Below are 22,208 nucleotides of genomic sequence, written 5' to 3'. Positions count from 1 at the left end.
GTATTGTGGCAACGGCTGAGACAAAACAATTGAGTATTGTGGCAACGACTGGTACAAAACAAGATACAAAACAATGAAGTATTGTGGCAACGGCTAGTACAAAACAATTGAGTATTGTGGCAACGGCCAATATAAAACAACAGAGTATTGTGGCAACGACTGGTACAAAATAAAAGAGTATTGTGGCAACGGCAGGTACAAAACAACAGAGTATTGTGGCAACACCTGTTACAAAACAACGGAATATTGTGGCAACGGTTGGGACAAAACAACAGAGTATTGTGGCAACGACTGATACAAAACAACGGAGTATTGTGGCAACGACTGAGACAAAACAACGGAGTATTGTGGCAACGTCTGGTACAAAACAATGAAGTATTGTGGCAACGACTAGGACAAAACAATGGAGTATTATGGCAACGGCGGGGACAAAACAATAGAGTATTGTGGCAACCACTGATAAAAAAACAAGGTACAAAATAATAGAGTATTGTGGCAACGGCTGGTACAAAACAAGGAGTATTGTGGCAACGACTGATAGAAAACAACAGAGTATTGTGGCAACGGCTGGGATCTGGATCTCTGGCGCATCAGCATCCTTTCTAGTTTCTAGTTGTTAAGTCAAGTTCCTTTATTTTTCCAGTTTATTCTATGTTAATGCATTTTTTTTTTTTTATTTTGTCTTCTTTTTATATTTTTTTTTAAACTCCTTTCCTTTTTATATTATTCATGTGTTAAGTTAAACTCGTTAATATTAGTTTCAAAAAAATTATTAAGTTTTTCTTTAAAATTTCATTCTCATTTGTAATGGCTTGGACAACACAACGGAGTATTGTTGCAACGACTGGAACAAAACAACGGAGTATTGTTGCAACAGCTGGTACAAAACAACGCTTTATATATAATTTTTTAGTTCAAATGATCTAATATTATTATTTTGTTTTACTATTATGTTATTTGGTAGGTATTTTAGTGTAAATTATTTTGTTCACTTTTATGATGTGGTGTTTTAAAATTTTCTGTCTTATTGTAACTTTTATTTAATTTGAATTAAAAGATTTTAGATTGACAAATTCAATCAATAATTCTAGTATTATCAATGTTGTAGATTCATAGATATATGTATTTAGATTACTTTATTTTTATCGAATTTATAAACATTTTACCATTTTATACTATTAACATGAATTATGTGAATTTATTTATATATATATTTTTTTATTATTAACGAATTTATATTATTTTAGATCCATGTAATCTATTTGAACCATGTAATCTATTAGTTCAAATGATCTAATATTATTATTTTGTAAAAAAAAAACTACAAGCCTATTAAATTTGCATTGCACACACATTTCTAAATACACTAGTGTAAAAATGGATCAGATAACATCACCCAATAACCAAGACTCTAATTTCATAACTCAATATTTTTTTCCTACTTTACTAAATTATAAATCAATTTCCATGTCTCAAAAGCATTCAATTTGAGGGAAACAATTGTGAATCGAGCATATATTCGGTTGGGGCAACGGCTGGGGCAACAGTACAAAACTATGGAGTTTTGTGGCAACGACTGGGGCTATATAACAGAAAAAATGGCAAAACTCTGGAATTACTTTTGCGCTAACCGTCGTGCTGGATCTGGATCTCTGGCGTATCAACATCCTCTCTAGTTTCTAGTTGTTAAGTCAAGTTCCTTTATTTTTTCAGTTTATTCTACGTTAATGCATTTTTTTTTTAATTTGTCTATTTTTCCTTATAATTATTATATATTAATTATAATTTATAGTAAAAAATAAATGTGAGATATTTGTTTAGCACCGACAAATAAGTTAAAAGATGGTTATTTATTAATCAATTACTCAAAAGAAAAATGTGTTTTTGATTATTTTGTGCATCTTCGAAAAATCTAATTATTAAATAAGAGAGAGTAATATAAAAATAATGTTAAATAAATAAATTATATGGTGCGTTAAATAGCTCACCTGATTTGAGCTAAGATTCAACTTTCTAACAAACAAGAACAAATACTAACATACTTACATTTGTCGGTAAAAAAAATAGATAAATTGTATATATTAAGAATAAAATAGTAATTAATTTTGATAAACTGACAAAATATAGATGTATGTGCTTTTTGATAAAGTTGCTTCAATAAACATACTAAAAAAACGATGCTTCAAAAGTAAAACACAACTTCAATAAACATACTAAAACGAATATAACTTCACTAAATATATAGTTCATTGAATTTAATTTACTATTAAAGACAAATATGTAATTATTATTGGGCCTCTTTTGAATAAAATATGATAAATATTTTGATGTATTAATTATAATTTATTGTATAAATATACGAAACAAATATTTGTAGTAAATTAATTAATCAAAAAATATCTTTTTATGAGACAATTAATTACAAGAATGATTATTAGTGTTTCTGTTAAAAAACTTGTAGATAAAATGTAAAGAAAATTTTAAACGTATTAGTTATAATTTAGAAATCAAGTCCAAAAGTTTATCATTGATGCACAAGAACATATAAAAAGTTACAATATACTATGACATAAGTAACTTATTGTGACGAGAATCGTCTTAGATAGTTTGAGTGTGTTATGCAAAGTTTAAATTTAATATTCTGTTTTATTTTTTTGACATTTTGATTTAGATTCTTTATATAAGTCACAAACACACAAGTTTATCATTGATGCACAAAGAGCATGTAAAAAGTTACAAATACACTATGAAATAAGTAGGTTATTGCGACGAGGACCGTCTTAGAGAATTCGGGTATCCCATATGAAATGTGACATTAGTGTCTTATTTTACTTTTTTTTCTTCTAATATTTTAAATTATTTATTTAAGTTATACACACACGCACACGCACATCCATATATATATATATATATATATATATATATATATATATATATATAAAATATTTAAATAAAATAAAAATACAATAAAATTATAGCAAATATTGTTTGATATGACCAATGTTCAAAAAAGTCTATCAATCTGAACATGTAGAATTAGCAAATTTTGTAAAATACATGTTTTTGATTGAAGACAAAGACCAAAGAAAGTGATCAAGTTGCAAGCTCAAAAAGAAGTCAAACATCAAAGACAAATATGGTCAAATATGCTAGAAGTTTTATAATGTAAAGGTACATGATGCAATCTAATATTCGTATATTTCAAATACACATGAGAACCTTTCATTTTAGCATATGCATCAAAAGGATTTTAAAAGTGTCAAAATATATAAATAATGTTTAAAAATAATATTTTTGGCAAAATACAATGTTGTATTCGAATACAACATGTTGTAGTCGAATACATACAAGTCAGTAGCTAAAACTGAACATTTTCAAACATCTGTATTCGAATACAAGAATGTGTATTTGAATACAAGCTTCAAAATTCAAATAAAATTGAAAGTTAAAAGGATGTGTATTCGACTACACACAAGCTGTAGTCGAATACAACTGGAAACAATGCAATTTTTCAATTCTGAAATGGTTCCAGATCATTGCATTTCTTCATCAAACCTTTTGGATCAATGGCCACAAATCTAAAGAGATGTTTATGGAGTATAAATACACCATAACTTCAGATAAAACATAACCAATCCTACAACCAAAACCTTGAACAAACTTTCTAAAATGTTTTGATTTATTCAAAGTTTCACTTTTATATTTCAAGTACAGATTTTACATTTTCATATCATTGAAAAAAGTTCTCTAGTGTACTTGAAATTATATTGGATTGTTATCGTTGTACATCACCTATTATATCATATTGATCTAAGTCAAAATCAATATTGCTAAACCATTCAAGTGTTGTAATTTGAAGAAAGTAGTGTACTTTCTTCAAGTGTTGTAAATTGAGGAAAATTGTGTTCTTTCTTCAAGTTTTGTAAACTAAGATAGTGGTGTGCTATCTTAGGGTGATTGTTAGGAGTTTGTAACAAATGTCATAGGGTGAGACCTGTACTTATTCTAACAATAGTGGAAAATCTCTTGTGGTGTGCAAGAGGACTGAATGTACCATTGGTCATAAGGGGAACCAGGATAATTCTATTGTGTTCTTTATTTTTCTGCGATTTATCTTTTTCATACACTATCTTAAATTAGAAAAATCAAACACTAAATCTCTAAAAACAAGAAAATTTCTAAATACCTAATTCACCCCAACTCTTAGGCACACTTCTGTTCTTACAAATTTAGTTTTGGTAAAAGATATGAGTGACAAATAATTGTTGGTAAAAATAATTCTTATGAAAATAATTATATTTTATTATTCTTCTTCACAAATGTGAGGAACTAAAGAGTAATAAAAATAGAAGAATTGAGAAAGACAATCATTTGTTTTATGTGGTTTTACTATAAATTAATATAAAGATTAAAAAAAAAAAAAAGTCCATCTTTTGTTAACATATTCAACCATAAGGATCTATCCAATTATAATTTTAGACTTAGAGTTTATGAAGAAAAACATTGAACAATTCAAACTTTTATGTTTTTATATTATATAATTTTTTTGTACATTTTTTACTATTTAACTTTGTATACTATAATTTTTTTTTTATGCCCCTAACAATGTAGGGTCTTGTGCAGTTGCACTTTCTAAACATGTTCATAATCGACATGATTGTGCTATATAGAGATTAGTCGGGCTAGCCTGATTATAGCTCGTGTTTCTGTGGGGTGGGCTCAAAAGTTTAAGTTGGTAAGCATACTCAAAAGTTCTTGTCCCAACCTGATAATAGTAATTGTAATTTTATTTATTTATTTATATTTTGTCAAATACTTAAGACACATTTGTTACGAATTATTAAAAATATAATTTTGACCTTAAGTAATTTAGTATTTATTAAATATTACAAAAGAAATAGTAATTATTGTGCGTATGTTTATCATTTTTTTAATAGAAAAATCAATTATAAAAAAAATAATGTTATGAGAAGTTACTAAAAATAACTTATTACTTGAAGTAGTTTTTAGATTATTTTGATATTTTTATTTTTTCCAAAAGTTGTAAAAATCATATTAATTCAAAATATGAATATTTTAAAAAATTGTATAAAAAAAAACTAGGTTTAATTGCACTTTTGGTCCCCCTATTTTAGTTGAATCGCGAAAATAGTTATCTCCATTTTATTTGTCCTATATTTTGGTCCCAAAATAGAATTTGAGTCCAAATCATGATGAATTTTTATTTTTTTAACGACGTGTCAAAAAAATTGTGACATGGCAGACGTCTATATGGATTAAAAATCATTATTATATTATTCAAAATTAGGAAAAAAAAATACAATTTATGTTTTTAAAAGCCATTATTATTTCAAATTTTAAAACAAAAACAAAAATTGAAAAACATTTCAGCCCCAATTCACTGCTCAGCCGCACACGTGAACCCTTAAATCGAAAATCGACCAAGCCTTCATCATCTTCTTCATCCGTATAATTCTGATCCAAGGCCACACAAACTGCTCATCAGAAACAATAACATTGTCAAATTTATTAGTTGGTTCCGGTTTCGATGGAACATCTACACTCATAGCCTTTTCTCTTGCCTTTCTCTTTTGTGAACTACTCTGACCCACCCCAGAAGCATGTTGCAGGAGTTCAATGTACAAATAATCATGTTTTCTTTTCTTAGGGTAGTATGGACAAGTGAACTTCTCGTCCGAGGTTTTCACATTTTGATTTCCACTTTTTAGTTCTACATAACATTTATCTTCATAGTCACTTATTTCAGACTCACTTATATCAATATAGACAGATGAAGAATACTCATGATGAAGAAGAAAAACGAAGATGAAGAAAAGGATGAAGGATTGGTTGATTTTCACGATTCACCTAAATTAGGAGAATAGAAGTACAATTAAGCCAAAAAAAACTATTAGTCAAACATTTTGTTAGTTCTCTATCTACAATATGCCCATGGTTTTTTAATCAAAGGCTTGCAAAAAGACTCCTCAATAGAAAAAAAAATGCCATAACCAAATATGTGTTACTTGTGGTTCTCGAGTTGAATATCAATTGTTCCTTAATTCTAAATTAAGGTAACTTTATAATCTGGTTTCCATATGGAATGTGATAAATATTTCTATTTGCGTATCACACTAAGTTTAAATGCTTCCATCACCCAAGTCTTTACACATTGTTTCATGATTTTCATTCATTGAAGTTTTATCGATAAACAATAAGTTGTTGTGACATTTATGTTGATCAAACTTGAGTAAAACTATTCATAATATCCCATGAAGTAAAGATGGCAACTATAGCATTTAATCAACCCAAAACACTACATCAACACATATCTTAGTAAGTTAGCTTCGTAAAACTAGGATTATAACCGAACGGTATTTCAAACATATATAGAGGAAAACTTGATGAAATAGTGCGAAGGAAATAATATAAATCTCTTACAACTAAAGTAACCCCTTCTATACAAGACATCAATGAGACTTATAAAGAAAGTTAAAACTTGTACAAAATGAGCTATTTCTTCAAAATATCGTCAAAAGGTAGGATAGAGATAAAAAATGTTGTTTAAAATTAAATAGGCAATGTAATTAAATAAATAAATAATTGACAGAAATAGTAGACAAATTCAATGTAAATATTCGGATAGTTTAATTATCAGTTCATAAATAAATTAGTGAAATAGCCTGACAAATGAGATGTAAAAAAGATTCTGCAAAAGTGACCTAAAACATTTAAGATCTAATAATTGTTTTGACAAAAATGGGTCTATTTATAGTATGACAAATGAGTTATTTTTGAGAGGTATAAAACAAAGAATTTAGTCATCTTCTCCTTTAGCATGCCATCCATGCATGTAGAGCTATCAATTAAGCCACTCTTCTATTAAATCCTTCAATATTAGATTTTTTATTGACATAATTTTTAAAATCTTAATTTATTATTTAATTATTTTTTGTGCAATTAAGTAAGGGACTAATGAGAGTAATATTTCGTTAATTGATTATTTTTTATTAGAAAAATATTATTTTTTTTTAAAACAAGCTAGAACATTTTTTTCTCGAAAAAAAAATGCGAAAAAAAAAAATTTTAACCATTTTTTTTTCCAAAAAATTTTGAAATTATTTTTCTAATCTAAATAACTTACACTTGATAAGTCATGCTCAACAATTTTGTAGTTTTTATTTGTTCTCAAAAGCCTCAGACGAAAGCTTTTACAATATAAGTCTATAGATAAATTTTTTACATTACTTTTAATCTTTATCCCATTTTTAAAGTAGCTTCAATTTGTAATTAGTTGGTACAGTATTTATATTTTTGTGGATAACTGGACATAATTTTTTCTTGTGTTTTTTATTACCACATTTGATAAATGATTGATCGTATATTTATTCATTTATCTATCCTTGTATATCTTGTGTTTGCATAGTGTTTTAATACATGTTAGCTTATTAAAAAATAAAATAACCTCCATTATTGGTTTAGAATCACTTCAACCTTAGAAAAGTGTCGTAATATTTTTTATTTTTAAGAATTATCAATTATGAAAAACACGCATAATGGTAGTACATATTTTAAATACATCAAACTCTCCTAATGAAAGATCAAAAGATTGAGGTATGAAGAACAAGACACATCATATTCCTGTCTCTTGAAATGACAGACAACTAAAACCTTTGTCATTAATGCATGCTCTCGAAAAAAATCAAACAATTTAGTTTTGCGAATTCAAAATTGGAACAACATTATTTTTTTTTAAATATGTAAATTGTATAGGAAAAATAAGTTCCAATTAAACCCTGTGATTTAATGTATTTTGAATTCATTAAAAGACATGGCTATAATATACTCTCTCCGTCTTTATTTATTTTTCACTTTATTTTTTCATTGTTATAATTTTCAAATCATTCATTCTTTATATATTAACATAAATATATAAAATCAAGAATGATAATTTGCAAATGATATACATAATTTTAATTAAAAGATATAATTTGTAATTACATTAAAAATAAAAAGTTACACTGTTTTAAGGACAATTTTTTTCTATAAATGTGAGAGTTATTATGAAATAGATGAATATTAAAGATGTATTCAAAAGAGAATATAAACCTAAAACCAATTCTTGTTTAGTGTGTGGGGAAACATTTAATTTGTATAGGGAATTTTCGCTACAATTAAACTTATTAATTTATTTATTGAACTATTGAATTTTGAATTGTACTAAAAGGTGTGGTAGTATACATTTGAGTGAAAAATAATCAAAATATGCTTAAAATTTAGACAACAAAGTTAAAAGATTTAGTTTTCTTTCATGATTTTTTATTTAAGTGTTATGTTGTTTTGTTTGTTGTTTTGGTGTAGTATTATTTAATCTCTTGTAGCGTTTATTTAATTCAGATTTATATATTAATTTTGATCAATCTATTACATATTTTATCAATGACTTTGATGTTGTCTTTATCGAGTGCAAATTTTTCATAAAATTAAAACTCATGGAGAATGATGGGTTTGAGAGAATTGATATCTTCCTCAATATAAAATTATTACTATTTTTAAAATATTTTTATACATACTTAATATTTAAAAAACCAACTCGAACATCCACTCAACAAACTTACAAAATTATTGAATAATTATTCGAGTTTTGGAGTCACGGATTCAACTATATAATTCTACCGAATTGAATTTGACTCGACCATAAAACTTGGTCTCATAAAACTTCACTTACAAATGTATTGAAAATATATTAATTTTATTATGAATATCATAAATAAGTAGTACCAACTAATTCAGAAAATAAATAAGGAGATGCACATATATCGCGGCTTCTAAATTTGGTTACTTATAATATGATGTATAAGGAGGTATAGGTGTTTATGGTATAAAAATTGAACCTCATTAGATTATATTAATAATTTTATTCAGTTATTAAAAATTACTTTTAAATTAAGTTAAGTGCAGTTCTGAACTGGTTTAAAGTTGATTTTTAAATATAAACTAATTTAATATTTTTAATAAATTTTTAATTAAAATCAATTTTAAAATAGTTATTCGGATCAAAAAAATTTGAAATTCTTTTGATAAAAAATATAATTTTTTTTTGAGAAAAATAAATGTAAAAAATTTACCAATAAACAATTTTTTCCAAAGTTTTTCGAGAATTTTTTTCAATTTTCTTCAAGAAAAGTTTTTTTGTTTTTTTCAAGAAAAATAGATATAAAAAGTGTCGATAAAAAAAAAATTCAAGAAACAAGTTTCGATTTAAAAAAATATAAAAAATTGTTTTCGATTTTATCCCAAAATGTTTTCAAGAAAAAATGATTTAATTTTTTTTTTTTGAAAAAAAGGTTTCGATATTTCCTATTTTTTTTTTAAAAAATAAATTTTGAAACATTTTATAAAACTGGTTTGATTAAACTGAATTAAATTGATTAACTGAATTGCTTTAACATGTGATTCAAGTTATGAACTATTTAAATGGTTTAGTTTTTTTAGTATAATACAATCCGATTTATCATTATAATCCAATTAACAATATTTTTGTACACCTTTAAAGAAGTTATTAATATTACTATTTGTGAAGTGGAGATTCCTTATACCTAGTAGAATGGACACAAATTTTTTTTTTTTTTTTTATATTTAAGCCTGGTTTGATCAAATCATCCATGCTTAATATATTATTCATTTTATTTATTATTTTTATATATATTATAAATTTTAATCTCTTTACAACATCAACAATGATTTTAATATTTTTATTTTATTATTATTTAATAATAATAATAATTTATTATAATTAATATATTTTTAAAATTAATTATTTTATATAGATGAACAAGTGCAGTGTTATGATGGAGAAATTTAATCTACTTCGAAGATAAAGAAAATTCAAATTTTAACTCTTCTAAAAGAATGTAGCTTGTGTAAATTTTCTCCAAATATTTAGAGGGATATATATGTTAGTTGGGGATTTGTTTTTTAAATATTCTATTTTTTTTAACTAAAATGCCACACAATGAAAAAATATTACGTCGTTGTTTTACTTCTTCAACTCAATAGGAGATCGTTGGCTCGAGAAACGACCAGTTGAAGACACTTCATTTTTCTCTCTCCTTGTTTTAATAATTATTATTAATTATTTAATAAATTAAAAATACAATTATTTTAAAAATAAAATACTAATAATAAAGTAAAATAAAACATTCATAAATAATAATAATAATTATTATTATAATTAAAAATAGTAAATTATATTATAAATTTTAAAGAAAATACATTAAGATTGAAGAAAAAAATATATCAAATTTGAGTAGATGTGCCAGCAGCATTCGAACAATGTTTCATAGTACAATCAGAGACTCGACGTAATCCGCATTTTTTTGGTACTCTTTCGGTACTATCCATTTCTATTCTAATGTGTTTACTCTTTCTATCGAACAATATCTATGTGATCCCCGTTTACAACCGTCGTCATATCCTCATGGGCGTCGACCTCTCAATAGTAGATTCGTCTTTATCATCACCTCACCTACATGTCCCTAGTGTAGTTCCATTTTATGATCCATCAACGACTCACTATTAAGTTCCGTCGATGTCAAAAATACCAACCCCGGTTATCGTACATAATGTAAGCTTTTCTATAACTTATTTGGAACTCAGTTCACAACTCATAAGTCGGTTTATGTTGTATTTGATTCCATGTATAATCCTCAATCTCAAAATTTTATAGAAGCAGGTGACAGTGGTTCTAATCCACCTACAACTTACATTGAGAATAATGATCAAAATCAGGATGAACCGAAAGAATTTCAACTCGTTCAAATAGCTAGACGAGTTCGACGACATCTTAGATGTAGAACTGGAGGTCATTTAGGTGGACATCGTTAATATAAATTTGATTTTCTTCCCCTCAAATGTGATGTATTTTTTTTGTTAATTTAATGTATTTGGTTTCATTTTCATGTTATTAATATTTATATTTTTTAAAACTATTATTATTATTATTTATTATATTTTGATGTATTTTTTATTCAATTTTAATGTATTTTCATTGAAATTTATAATATGATTTACTATTTTTAATTATAATTATAATTTATTATTATTATTATTATTTATTAATATATTCAATTTTACTTTATTATTAGTATTTTTATTTTTTAAATAATTTAATTATTTTTAATTTATTAAATAATTAATAATTATTATTAAAATGAGCAAGAAAAAAAAAACCAAATGCTAGTAGGAGGTGGCTCCCTGGGCCAGCGATCTCCTATTACGGATTAAAAAAATGGCATGTCGTTTACCAACAACCTCCTATTGAGTTGAAAAAGTAAGACAATCGCATAATATTTTTTCGTTGTGTGGTATTTTAAATTAAAAAATATTAGTTGGAGAGAACAATTGAAAAAAAATCGTATAAAAATTTAAGAGTTTTTATTACTTTTGAAGAACAAAAATATTAAAATATGAGAATAATTTAAAAGTTCCTTCAAAAGAAAAGTTGTCTTAAGTAACTTTTATAAAAATCGTATTACATAATAGTTTTTTTTAAAGGAGATTTTCATTATTGTCCACAGAAACAATATAACATGTTTTTTTTTTTAATTGATAATTTTTAAATTATTAAATAGTAAATTTTTTTATAACTTGTAACAATGAACTCTAAAATTATATTTGAAAATTAAAATGACATATTTCTTTGACAATTATTTTTTTAAATGTAATAATTTTTTATGAGATAAATAGAATGTTAAAAATACAAAAAAGAGGATTTTTTTTTGCAATATTCCACTTTTTAAAAAAATTCAAAATATCAATTTTCAAAAAATTTATATCAACAACATCAAATATTCGTTGAATTTTATTTTTAAGATGCGACCATGTAAAATAACCGATTTTTTTTAATAGAAAATTCCATTTTAGTGAAGTAATATTCTATTCTTTAGTTTTATTTTTTTTCTTTCTTTTAAAATTTGAGTGAGGATAGCTCATGGGAGCCTCCATCTCTCTTTTATTTATTTTCTATATAAATATTTAATAGAAAAATATATTTCATGTATTTCTATATAAATATATTTCATGTTAACTGATGGTCGGGGATGCGACCTTCTAGGTCTCTTAATTTTTTTTTTTTTGTCATTTGCATTTGTTATTGGGTAAATTATATTTATTATTAATAAATAATTTAAAAATAATTAAAACATTTAAAAATTCAAAATACTATTATAAATAATAGGCTAAATTACATTTGTGGTCCCTTAACTTAATTTCAGGTAACGTTTTAGTCCTTTATATTTTTTTTTTCCGACTTAGTCCTCTATTTTAATTTTAAATGACAATTTGATATTTTATGTTCTAGGTCTCTTAATTTTTTTTTTTTTGTCATTTGCATTTATTATTGGGTAAATTATATTTATTATTAATAAATAATTTAAAAATAATTAAAACATTTAAAAATTCAAAATACTATTATAAATAATAATAATAATAATAATAAATTTAATAATATTATATAACTTTTAATAATTATAATAATAAAAAGAGTAATAATAATTCGATTAATAAAATAAAATAAAAATACATTCAATTAAAATAAAAAATAAATTAAAAAAATATAAATAATAGTAATTTTAATAATAATAATAATAATAATAACAATAATAATAATATTAATAATAAGAAAATTATATTAATACATTAAAATAAAATTGCATTAAATCAAAAGAAAAAAATACATCAATTTTGAGTAGATGTGCCAACTTCGACAATGTTTCTTAGTATAACCAGATACCCGACGTAATCCTATTTTGCTATTTTGCTGGTAAATTAACACTTAATATTATTTTTGTTAACAATTGAATTATTGATTATTTAATAAATTAAAAATAATTAAAAAATCAAAATACTATTAATAAAATAAAATAAAACACATTATATTGGAGAAAAAAATACAATTAAACAAGAAGAGGTTGTTAAGAAATTATTTTATCGGTAAAATATAAGGAACACGTTATTTATTTTGACACATTCTTATAATAACATCCTCCTATTTTTTGTTTTGACAAATTATTATAACAACTTCCTCCTATTTTTCTTATCTAATAAATAAAAATTAATGAAAATAATAATAATAATAATAATAATAATGATGATAAAATATAAATTTGATATATTTTTTCCTTCAGTATTTTTTCTTTAATTTAATGTGTTTTATTGGTTCAATTTAATTAATTTTATTTTATTCATATATTTTATTTTATTATTATTATTACTATTATTATTTTTATTAAAATTTAAAACAATATTAAAATTATTATTATTATTTATTAATATATTTTATTTTATTAATAGGTTTTTGAATTTTTAAATATTTTAATTATTTATAATTTATGAAATAATAATTAATAAAATTAATAAAATGGCAAAAAAAATATATATATAGTAGACGGTCGTATCCCCAGAATGCGACTTTGTGTTGAGAATGGAAACAAAAAATATTTCAGACGCATCCCTAGATTGTGATGAGCAATTAGAGCAAAAAAAATAGGACAATTCTATATTTTTTTTTTTAAAGTAGAGCTTTTTAAAATAAAAAAAAAAATATTCATGTCAAAATCTGGAGAGTAGTTGGTCGAAAATTATATATTTAAAAAAATAGGATAATGTGTAATTGTTTTCGAAAAAGTGGGATATAGGAGAGAAAACCCCCTAAAAAAGACAATCAAGTTAAAGACAATGTATTTACATATGTGGTGAATCCTGTAATTTGCATCGGGAATATGCATTGCAATAAAATGTATTAATTTTTGGTCGTTGAATATTGATTGCATTAAAAAATGTGTACAATTAATACATTTGAGTGAGCAGGTGAAACAAGTAATCGAAAATTTATCTAGATATCCTTAAAATTTAAACGAATATAGTTAAGAGATTTTCTTTAAGTTAGAGATTTAATATATATAGTTTTTAATATAGTTTGTAATATGTTGGTATATACAGAAGATCATGATGTTTTGTTCAAATCTTTAAAATTTAAATAAATATAGTTAGAGAATTTATTTTTAATATAGTTAGAGATTCAATATATATCGTTTTTAATATAGTTAGTAATAAGTTGGTATATGAAAAAGATTCTGTTAATTTGGTCAATTTTTGTTTTGTTTTAATCATATAATGGTATGTATTGCTACAATTAATTTATAAATTTAAAGTATTTTATATATCTTTCGGTCAAAAGAAATGTTTTAATTTTTTTAATTAAATTATTTTGAATTCTATGTTTACTATTAAGTATTAATTTACTTTTAAATATTGGCCATAAAATTATAACGTATCGAATTTAATTTTCAAATTTCTTTTATGAAATAATTATTGGTTACATATATTTGAGTTTAAATAAAAATAATTTTTATTTTAAATAATTTATATTTTTTAAAGATCTTTTAAAAAATAAATTTTTAACTTCCGTTTGTTTACTATTATAAAAATAATTTTATTTTTTAAAAATATAAATTTTAACCTATTTGTAAGTTTGTAAAAAAATGTATTTTTTAAATAAATGACTATTTCGTAGATACATATTAATAATCAATATAATTGAGTACTCCTAAAAAATCAATAAATAAACATATACAACTAAAAAAAGAACAATGCAAAAATAGAAAAGAAGAACAAAATTTATTGAATAAAAACCTATATGAAAGTACAATGTAAAAAAAATAAAAAAAGACAGCAAAATTTACCGGATGAAAACAACATTGATGAAAGAGAAAAAAAAAATGAACACGTGTAAAAAAAATGTAATTAATAAATAGATGTAAATTATAGATAAAAACTTATTAAAAATTAACAGATGACAATTTGAAATTTTCAAATAAAATAAAGGTAATTATGTAATTTTTTATTGATAACGAATTAAGTTTATTTTTATTTTTTTCTCTCTCATCTAACGCAAATTACAATTTTAGCAACAAAAAAATAAAAAATTTATAACAAAATTATTTAAAAAAAAAATCTAAAATAAACACTCTTTAAATTCTATAAAATAATTTTTGGTTTAAAAAAATAAATTTATTCACATAAAAAAAAAAATCTGAAACAATCTCACCAAATATTGTAATTTTAATTCTTGTAAGATGAGATTTAAGATTCAAAGTAGTTGTATATTATGATAAATGAATGACGAAATAAAAAACTAATTAAGAACTACTTTTTATTAAAAATGTTATTAATTAATAAATGAAAATAATTTTAAATATAATATTTTAATCTTTTTAGAACTTTATAATCTTAAAATGGAAAATTCTAAGTTACATTAAAAAATTAACATATTTTAATTTTGCAAAAATTAAATCATTAATAATTAAATAAAATATCATATATATACTAACTTTTTTAATTTAGTCAATTGAATAAATACTATAATAATCTATACGTAAAAAAAAAATTAAAAAAAATTACCAGTAAAAATTCATAATACCAATATACATCATAATCGCGCAGAACTTTTCTCTTAAAATACTTAAGAATCACTCAAGCACCGACAAATTATTTTTAATAAGTCAACATTTTCCCTTTAAAAAAAATCGATACACAATTAATTTTGTAACTTCTCGTTATTTGGTCAAAGAATTATAAAAAATGTCCATATATTTAAAGATTAAAATACTATTTTAATATATTTTATATACATATTAAAATATCAAACTTTCATTATAAAATTTATTAGAAAGTCATCCAACAACATTCTCTTCCTAAATTATAAACAAAAATAATACATTAAAATACTATTTTTCTTACATTTAGTATTGTAATCTTATTTAATACATTAAATTATTTGGATTATACTAAAATTGTTAAGAATATCAAAATTATATATTTTTTAATTAAAAATCACAATATTTATATATTTTAAGAGATGAGAACACAAATTTCAAAATAAAATTTATATATTCAAGTTATTAACAAATATATTTGAAGCACATTTCAGCTTTTCCCTAATTTTTTAGGGAACAAAAGTCATATAATTTGTCTTACTAAATAACACGGCAATACTCCACCGCTAGTGTATAGACAAATTAATTAAACTGCGAATGTATTCTTTTATTGAAATATATTAATTACAAAATTTAAAGTAAGTAATCAATAAATATTTCATTAAATATATTCATATGTTCACACAATTGGTCATTGGTACCTGGGACAAAAAGAGAGAATAAAAATGCACTATAAATTGATAGACTGGACACATTGAGCAACAATACCTCTATTTACATTCCATTTCATTCTCATCAATGGCTTCCAACACCACTTCTTCCATTGCCAATAGTGTTGATGGCAATGAAATCTCTTCTTCTCCTTCTTCAATTTCTCCTCCTCTTCTTCCTCCTACTTCCAACCCCAACATAAATATTAGCCAATCAAATCTTAACCAAACTAGTGTGGTGAAAAGGGAAGTACAGGATGAGACGTGGATTTATGACCACAAGATACCACCTCAAACTCCACTTTTCCACACACATGACATTCTCCAACCACAACATACCAATTACGGTAGTCATGCTCCTGGAATTAGGAAAGCAATGCAAATTCTCAAAGTTCAATTTGGGAATCTTGCATCATCGTCATCATCATCGGTAGTCAATAATAATGATGTTATCAACGACAACAAAATAAATGTTGTTGGTGTTCATCATTCTGTGTCTACCGTTGATGATGATACAATTGATAACACAAACAAGAAGAATAAGAAGAAAGAAAAAAATGTTGATGATGGTAGAATCCATAGCCTTCCACACAGGAAATATGGACCGTACACGTGTCCAAAGTGCAGTGCAACGTTTGATACCTCGCAAAAATTTGCTAGTCACGCGTTAACAAATCATCATAATAAGGAAACTGAAGAAGAGAAAAAGAAAAGATACATGTTAAGAATTCGAAATAAACCAGATCTTCGCATTCAAATGCTAAATGATGGATTCACTTTTGTTCCTACTGAAGTTTCTTCTGCTCAGCCTCGAGCACCTGCTGTCAGTTATGATCATCAAGTTGCTCCTCGTCTTTCTCCTCCTTCTCCTCCTGTTGGAGTTAAAGTCAAATTGGAGCCTAGTGATACATGAATTAATAAGAATTCAATTGATAGAGTGCTTGAATGATACTTGATATTTTTTTACTTATGGTACATGATTTTCTTGTTTTGGGATTTATTTAGTCTTGTAGTTACTAGTGATCAGGGTGTTTGCTCTCATTTTCTTGTTTAATTATATGTACAAAGATTACATAATTACTCAATTCGTCTCCGCTCTAAGTTTCTAAGTTGATTTTCGACGTTAATTTCGTCCTCACAAATTACTTGAATTTTATAGTATTTGTCCATTAAATATTCAAATTTTCGGTAATCCAAACAAAAGTCAAATCTAAATAATTGAACCAACTCCAATCGACTTAATTACTATTTCATTGGAGTTTGGTTTTTTATGTCGATCTCTAAAATGTGTGACTAAACAACTCCAATGGGGGTGTACTAGAGTTAAAACGACTGATACTTACACATCTCATAGTGAATACTCTCTACATCTAATTTCTTATAAAACAAAAGAAATATTTGTTTAATGACTTTAATTGAAGGGTGATCAAGGCAGAGTGATATAGAAGAATCTTTCTCAAGGCGGAGTGATATAGAAGAATATTTCTCCTAAAGGCTTTTATTTATTTTAAAAAAAAATGAGTTATTGTTGTTGAGCAACTTAAGAGCTAAGTCTTGATTATCTAAATAGTAAACGCCATTCTATTATTTAGCATGTCAAATCGTCCTACCCAAATTTTTGTCTTGAATGTGCCAAAAGCAAGTACCCGTAGATTTCTCCAAAGTTGTGAGTAAAGATCTCAACTTTTCTAACTCATCTTGGTTCAATTACATCATACCTTCTCGACTTTCTTCACTAGCATTTGTAGTTATGTGTGCTGGACCTCCCTTTCTTCTCCACTCATTGTCTCGGTTTTGAGAGTCCCACTCTCTACTAAGTGGTTTCCGGTTCAATTTTTAGCATTTTTCACGAGTGTGATATGATATATTGTAAATATGACCGCTGTTAATAATATTGGAGAGAAACAAATATAAATTTCTTTTAAGTATTCGATGAGTCATAAGATTTTCCCATATTTAAATATTATCCCCTCATTTTAATTTTTCTTTATAGAAAACCTAATTGAAAAGATAAATGGGTATAAATATAATTAAAATAAAAGACAAATTTGAGAGTATAATATCCAAAGAAAAAGGAAAAAAATTAACAGAGATATGAAATTACTCATCAAATAGCATTTTTCAAAGAAGATTTCGACTAAGATTTTGTTGTAATCAATAATAGATGCTACACATACATTATTTCGCCCAAACTCAGCTATCACATTTTTTACTGCAAAAGCGCTTGCAACATAAACACAAGAATAACTTTAATAAAAGTACATTTAATATCTCAATTTTAATAAGATTGTATATAAGTTTTTTGAGTTTAATTGCTATTGAATATCAGTATAAACCTTTTAAAACTGTCACATTGTAATAAGATTACTAAAATGTGATGTTATATACTTTTATATTGAAAAAGTTATTATATTTTTGAGTGATTTTTTTTCTTTTCAATTTTACTTTTTATTTAAATTATTTTATTTTATATTATTAATCAAATAACTAACTCTTTTAGTCGGTGTTGTGCCTATCTGGATGCTAATTTATATATAACTTAAATTATAAAATTTGTATGTAAAGGAGTTTATATATTTTTTGGTAAAAAAAAAGTTATATATCTTTCGGTCAAAAGAAAGGTTTTAATTTATTTTTTATACAATTATTCTGAAATTTTGCCATTTATTGAGTAAAAAAATATTTTTCATTTATTATTAATCTACTATCTATCTATTTTATTTAAGAATAAAAAATGCTAGCAAAATTTTAAAATTGTCTTTTCAGATTTTGTTCTTTTGACTTTATTTATTGGTCTGATGGTAAAGTTATTTTTCATTTCAAATTTTAAAATATTTTTCTCTCTCTTTACTCATTTCAAGCTTCAAATTTCACACTCTTCGCTATGAATTTCCTCGCTCTTTCTCCATTTCAAACCTCATTCTCCTCTCTCTCATAAATTTCCCCATCTTTTTTTGTTGTTGAAGAAAATTCTAAAATAATAATTATAATTTATAAGGGAAAAATATGTCATTGGTCACCGATATATAAAAATATGAGACAAATATTTATCATTAATAAATATTAATATAATACATGATAAATATTTATGACTGATACATAAAAAGAACATGAGAGAAATATATAGTTGTCAATGATAAATATAAAAAATCACATGAAAAATATTTGTCAATAATAAAAAAAAATATCAAAAAATATTTGTCATTGATAAATATTAAAAAAAAAGAAAATATAACAGCGAATATAGACGATGCAGAACAAATGAGAGAGACGATGAAGAACAATATAGAGACAATGCATCGTATAAATAACGGACAAAGTGAAGAAACTTGATTATTTTTTGTATATAGTTTAATAAATAAATATTAAGTATTTTAAAATAGAACAAAAATATAAAAATTTAAATTTTCGTGATGTTAAATTTAAAATATGATCAAACTACTCATAAATGAATTGTCATTAGACTATTGGTGATTTAATTTGATAGTATAAAAATATGTCAATTTTTAATTGTAACATAGAAGTTTTTTTTTGTTAAATAAAATATTATCATATTAATGACATCTCAATTATATTAACACTCTATAATTATTATCTATTATTTGCCACACCTTAATTAATATAAATTAAAAAGAACTTTGAATATAAAATTTTAGAGTTTTTAATCTTAAAAATACCATGTTACAAAGCTAACATGTATTCATGCATCCACGAGGAGCATGTAACCGTTTTATTTTTAATGTGTAAAAAAGAATCAATACAACAATTAATTTGGAAACTTCTTCATATAGATGGTCAAAGAGTTGTAAATTTCTTTTCCATATTTATATATTAAAATACAACTTTAATATACTATATATATTAACATACATACATATTAACATATAAGTTTAACCCTTTAGTCCTTTATTTATTTTTATTTTTAATTTAGTATTTTATTTAATTTTAAATAACAATTTGATCCTTTATGCATTAAACTGTTAACAATGTTATTATTTTTTGACAAAAATTTAAAAATTTCATCAAAATTTTCAAACAAAACCCATAAAATTAATTATCATTTTCAATATAATGCAAATTTCATCAAATTCATAACTCAAATTTTTAAATAAATTCATATTTTTATTCTTTATTTGATGAATTTAATGTTGTTGAAGATGAAAATATAAATTTATTTGAATATTTGAGTTATGTATTTGATGAATATATGAATTTTCTTGAAATTGTTATTGAATTTTATGAGTTTTGTTTGAAGATTTTGATGAATTTTATAAGTTTTAATAAAGAAAGAATAACATTGTTGACATTTTAAGATACAAATGATTAAATTTTTAATTAAAATTAAATAAAAGACTAAATCAAGAAAAAAAATATAAAAGACTAAATAAAAAAAAAAAGATAAAGTTACAATTAAGGACCAAGAGAAATTTTGCCTAAAAAAATTAATAGTTATACACCGTAAATTAATTTTATATTGTCAACCCATTATAATAATTTATTTTAAGTATATTTTATAACTATTTTTAAAAATAACCATCACATATACTTCAATTTTATTGAACATTAATATTATATTAGTTTACATTTTCCATATTCTCTTATATATAAATTTAAATAAAAAAGTCATCTAATTTATCTTACTAAATGATATATAATATTACTCAACTACGTAGTAGTGTATTCTCTCATTGAAATATATTAACTACAAGAAGAAAACGGAATCTATTTCATTAAATAAAGTCGTATTTTAGACCATTAATTAATAGCACCTAAGACAAAATAAAAAAATAATAATAACAACAATTCGCTATAAATTGATCCACATTACTATTCTTTTGGTATCATATATTTTTCTATTCCATTTCATTTCATTCTATTTCATTTCATTTTCATCGATGGGTTCCAATGAGGCGTTTGTTGGTGTTAGTAGCACCGATGTTATCTTTTCTTCTTCGTCTTCTCCTCCCCCTTCTCCCGAAAATGAAAATGGAAGATGGATTTGTGGCTACAACACAGTTACTCATACATACCACCTTCTTCCTCGAGGCAATGCCAATGACACTGGTGATGTCGCTTCAATTAGAAAATCCGTACATATATTAGAAGTTCAATCCGGTCACCATGATCAACCACCATCACCATCACCGTCGCCGTCACCGGCACCAATTAATAATAATGATGTAATAATGGCGACTCCAATTCGTGCTGTTGCTGCTGATGATAAGACGACGAAGAAGGAGAAGAATAAGAATAAGGACGGTCGAATCCATAGTCTACCACACAAGAAATATGGACCGTACACGTGTTCAGAGTGCTATGAAGTGTTTGCTACTTCTCAGAAGTTTGCTTGTCACGTGACGTCGAGTCACTACAAGGGAGAAAGTGAAGAACAGAGAAAGAAAAGATATATGTCAAGAGTTCGAAACAGATCTAATCTTCAAATTCAGAAGGTCGATGATGGAATCACTGTTGTTGCTGCTGCTGCTGCTATCAATGATGATCAGACCATTGCTGTTGATCCTACTCCTCTTCCAATTCCAATCAAAGTAAAATCGGAGCCCCAAGATTCATCATGAATTAATATTCAATCAACAGGCTGCATCAATTTTATTTTCATGTTTAGTTCTGTACCAACTATTATTTTTCAATGCTTTTATTTCTTTATTTATGTTCACCCGTTGATTTTCAATACTAAATCTCTCATCACAACTGATTTAAATGAATTGGATCGCATTGCAGCATAACATGAAATCGATCGATAGTACTTGTCGATCAAAATAGTTTTCACTTATTCTCAATCGGGATCTATTTAATTGATGTTTTAAGGTTGTTTATATATATAGGAAATTTATAAAATTTATTACAATCGTGGTTCACACCCCAGTAAAAGAAAAAAATATTAACATAATATACTAATATTATGTTGTATTTAATTTTGAAAAAGATAGATAAAAGGTAACATTATTCTTTTACAAAAGAGAAAATTATTAAATAACCAATT

At 24.5% G+C, this 22,208-nt stretch overlaps 1 protein-coding gene across 1 annotated transcript; it reads left to right on the top strand.

The window, feature by feature from the left end:
• Nucleotides 1-21,074: 21,074 nt before the first annotated feature.
• LOC113786371 (uncharacterized) lies at nt 21,075-21,896 on the top strand. Its single transcript, XM_027334153.2, has one exon. It carries the CDS (start codon nt 21,103-21,105, stop codon nt 21,781-21,783), a length of 681 nt encoding a protein of 226 aa, XP_027189954.1. The 5' UTR covers nt 21,075-21,102; the 3' UTR covers nt 21,784-21,896.
• The last annotated feature ends 312 nt before the right edge of the window (nt 21,897-22,208 follow it).

This window comes from Cicer arietinum, chromosome 4 (genome assembly GCF_000331145.2).
Source record: "Cicer arietinum cultivar CDC Frontier isolate Library 1 chromosome 4, Cicar.CDCFrontier_v2.0, whole genome shotgun sequence".
NCBI classification, from domain to species: domain Eukaryota; kingdom Viridiplantae; phylum Streptophyta; class Magnoliopsida; order Fabales; family Fabaceae; genus Cicer; species Cicer arietinum.
Note: the sequence above shows the minus strand (reverse complement) of the source record. Positions and strands in the feature narration are given on the sequence as shown.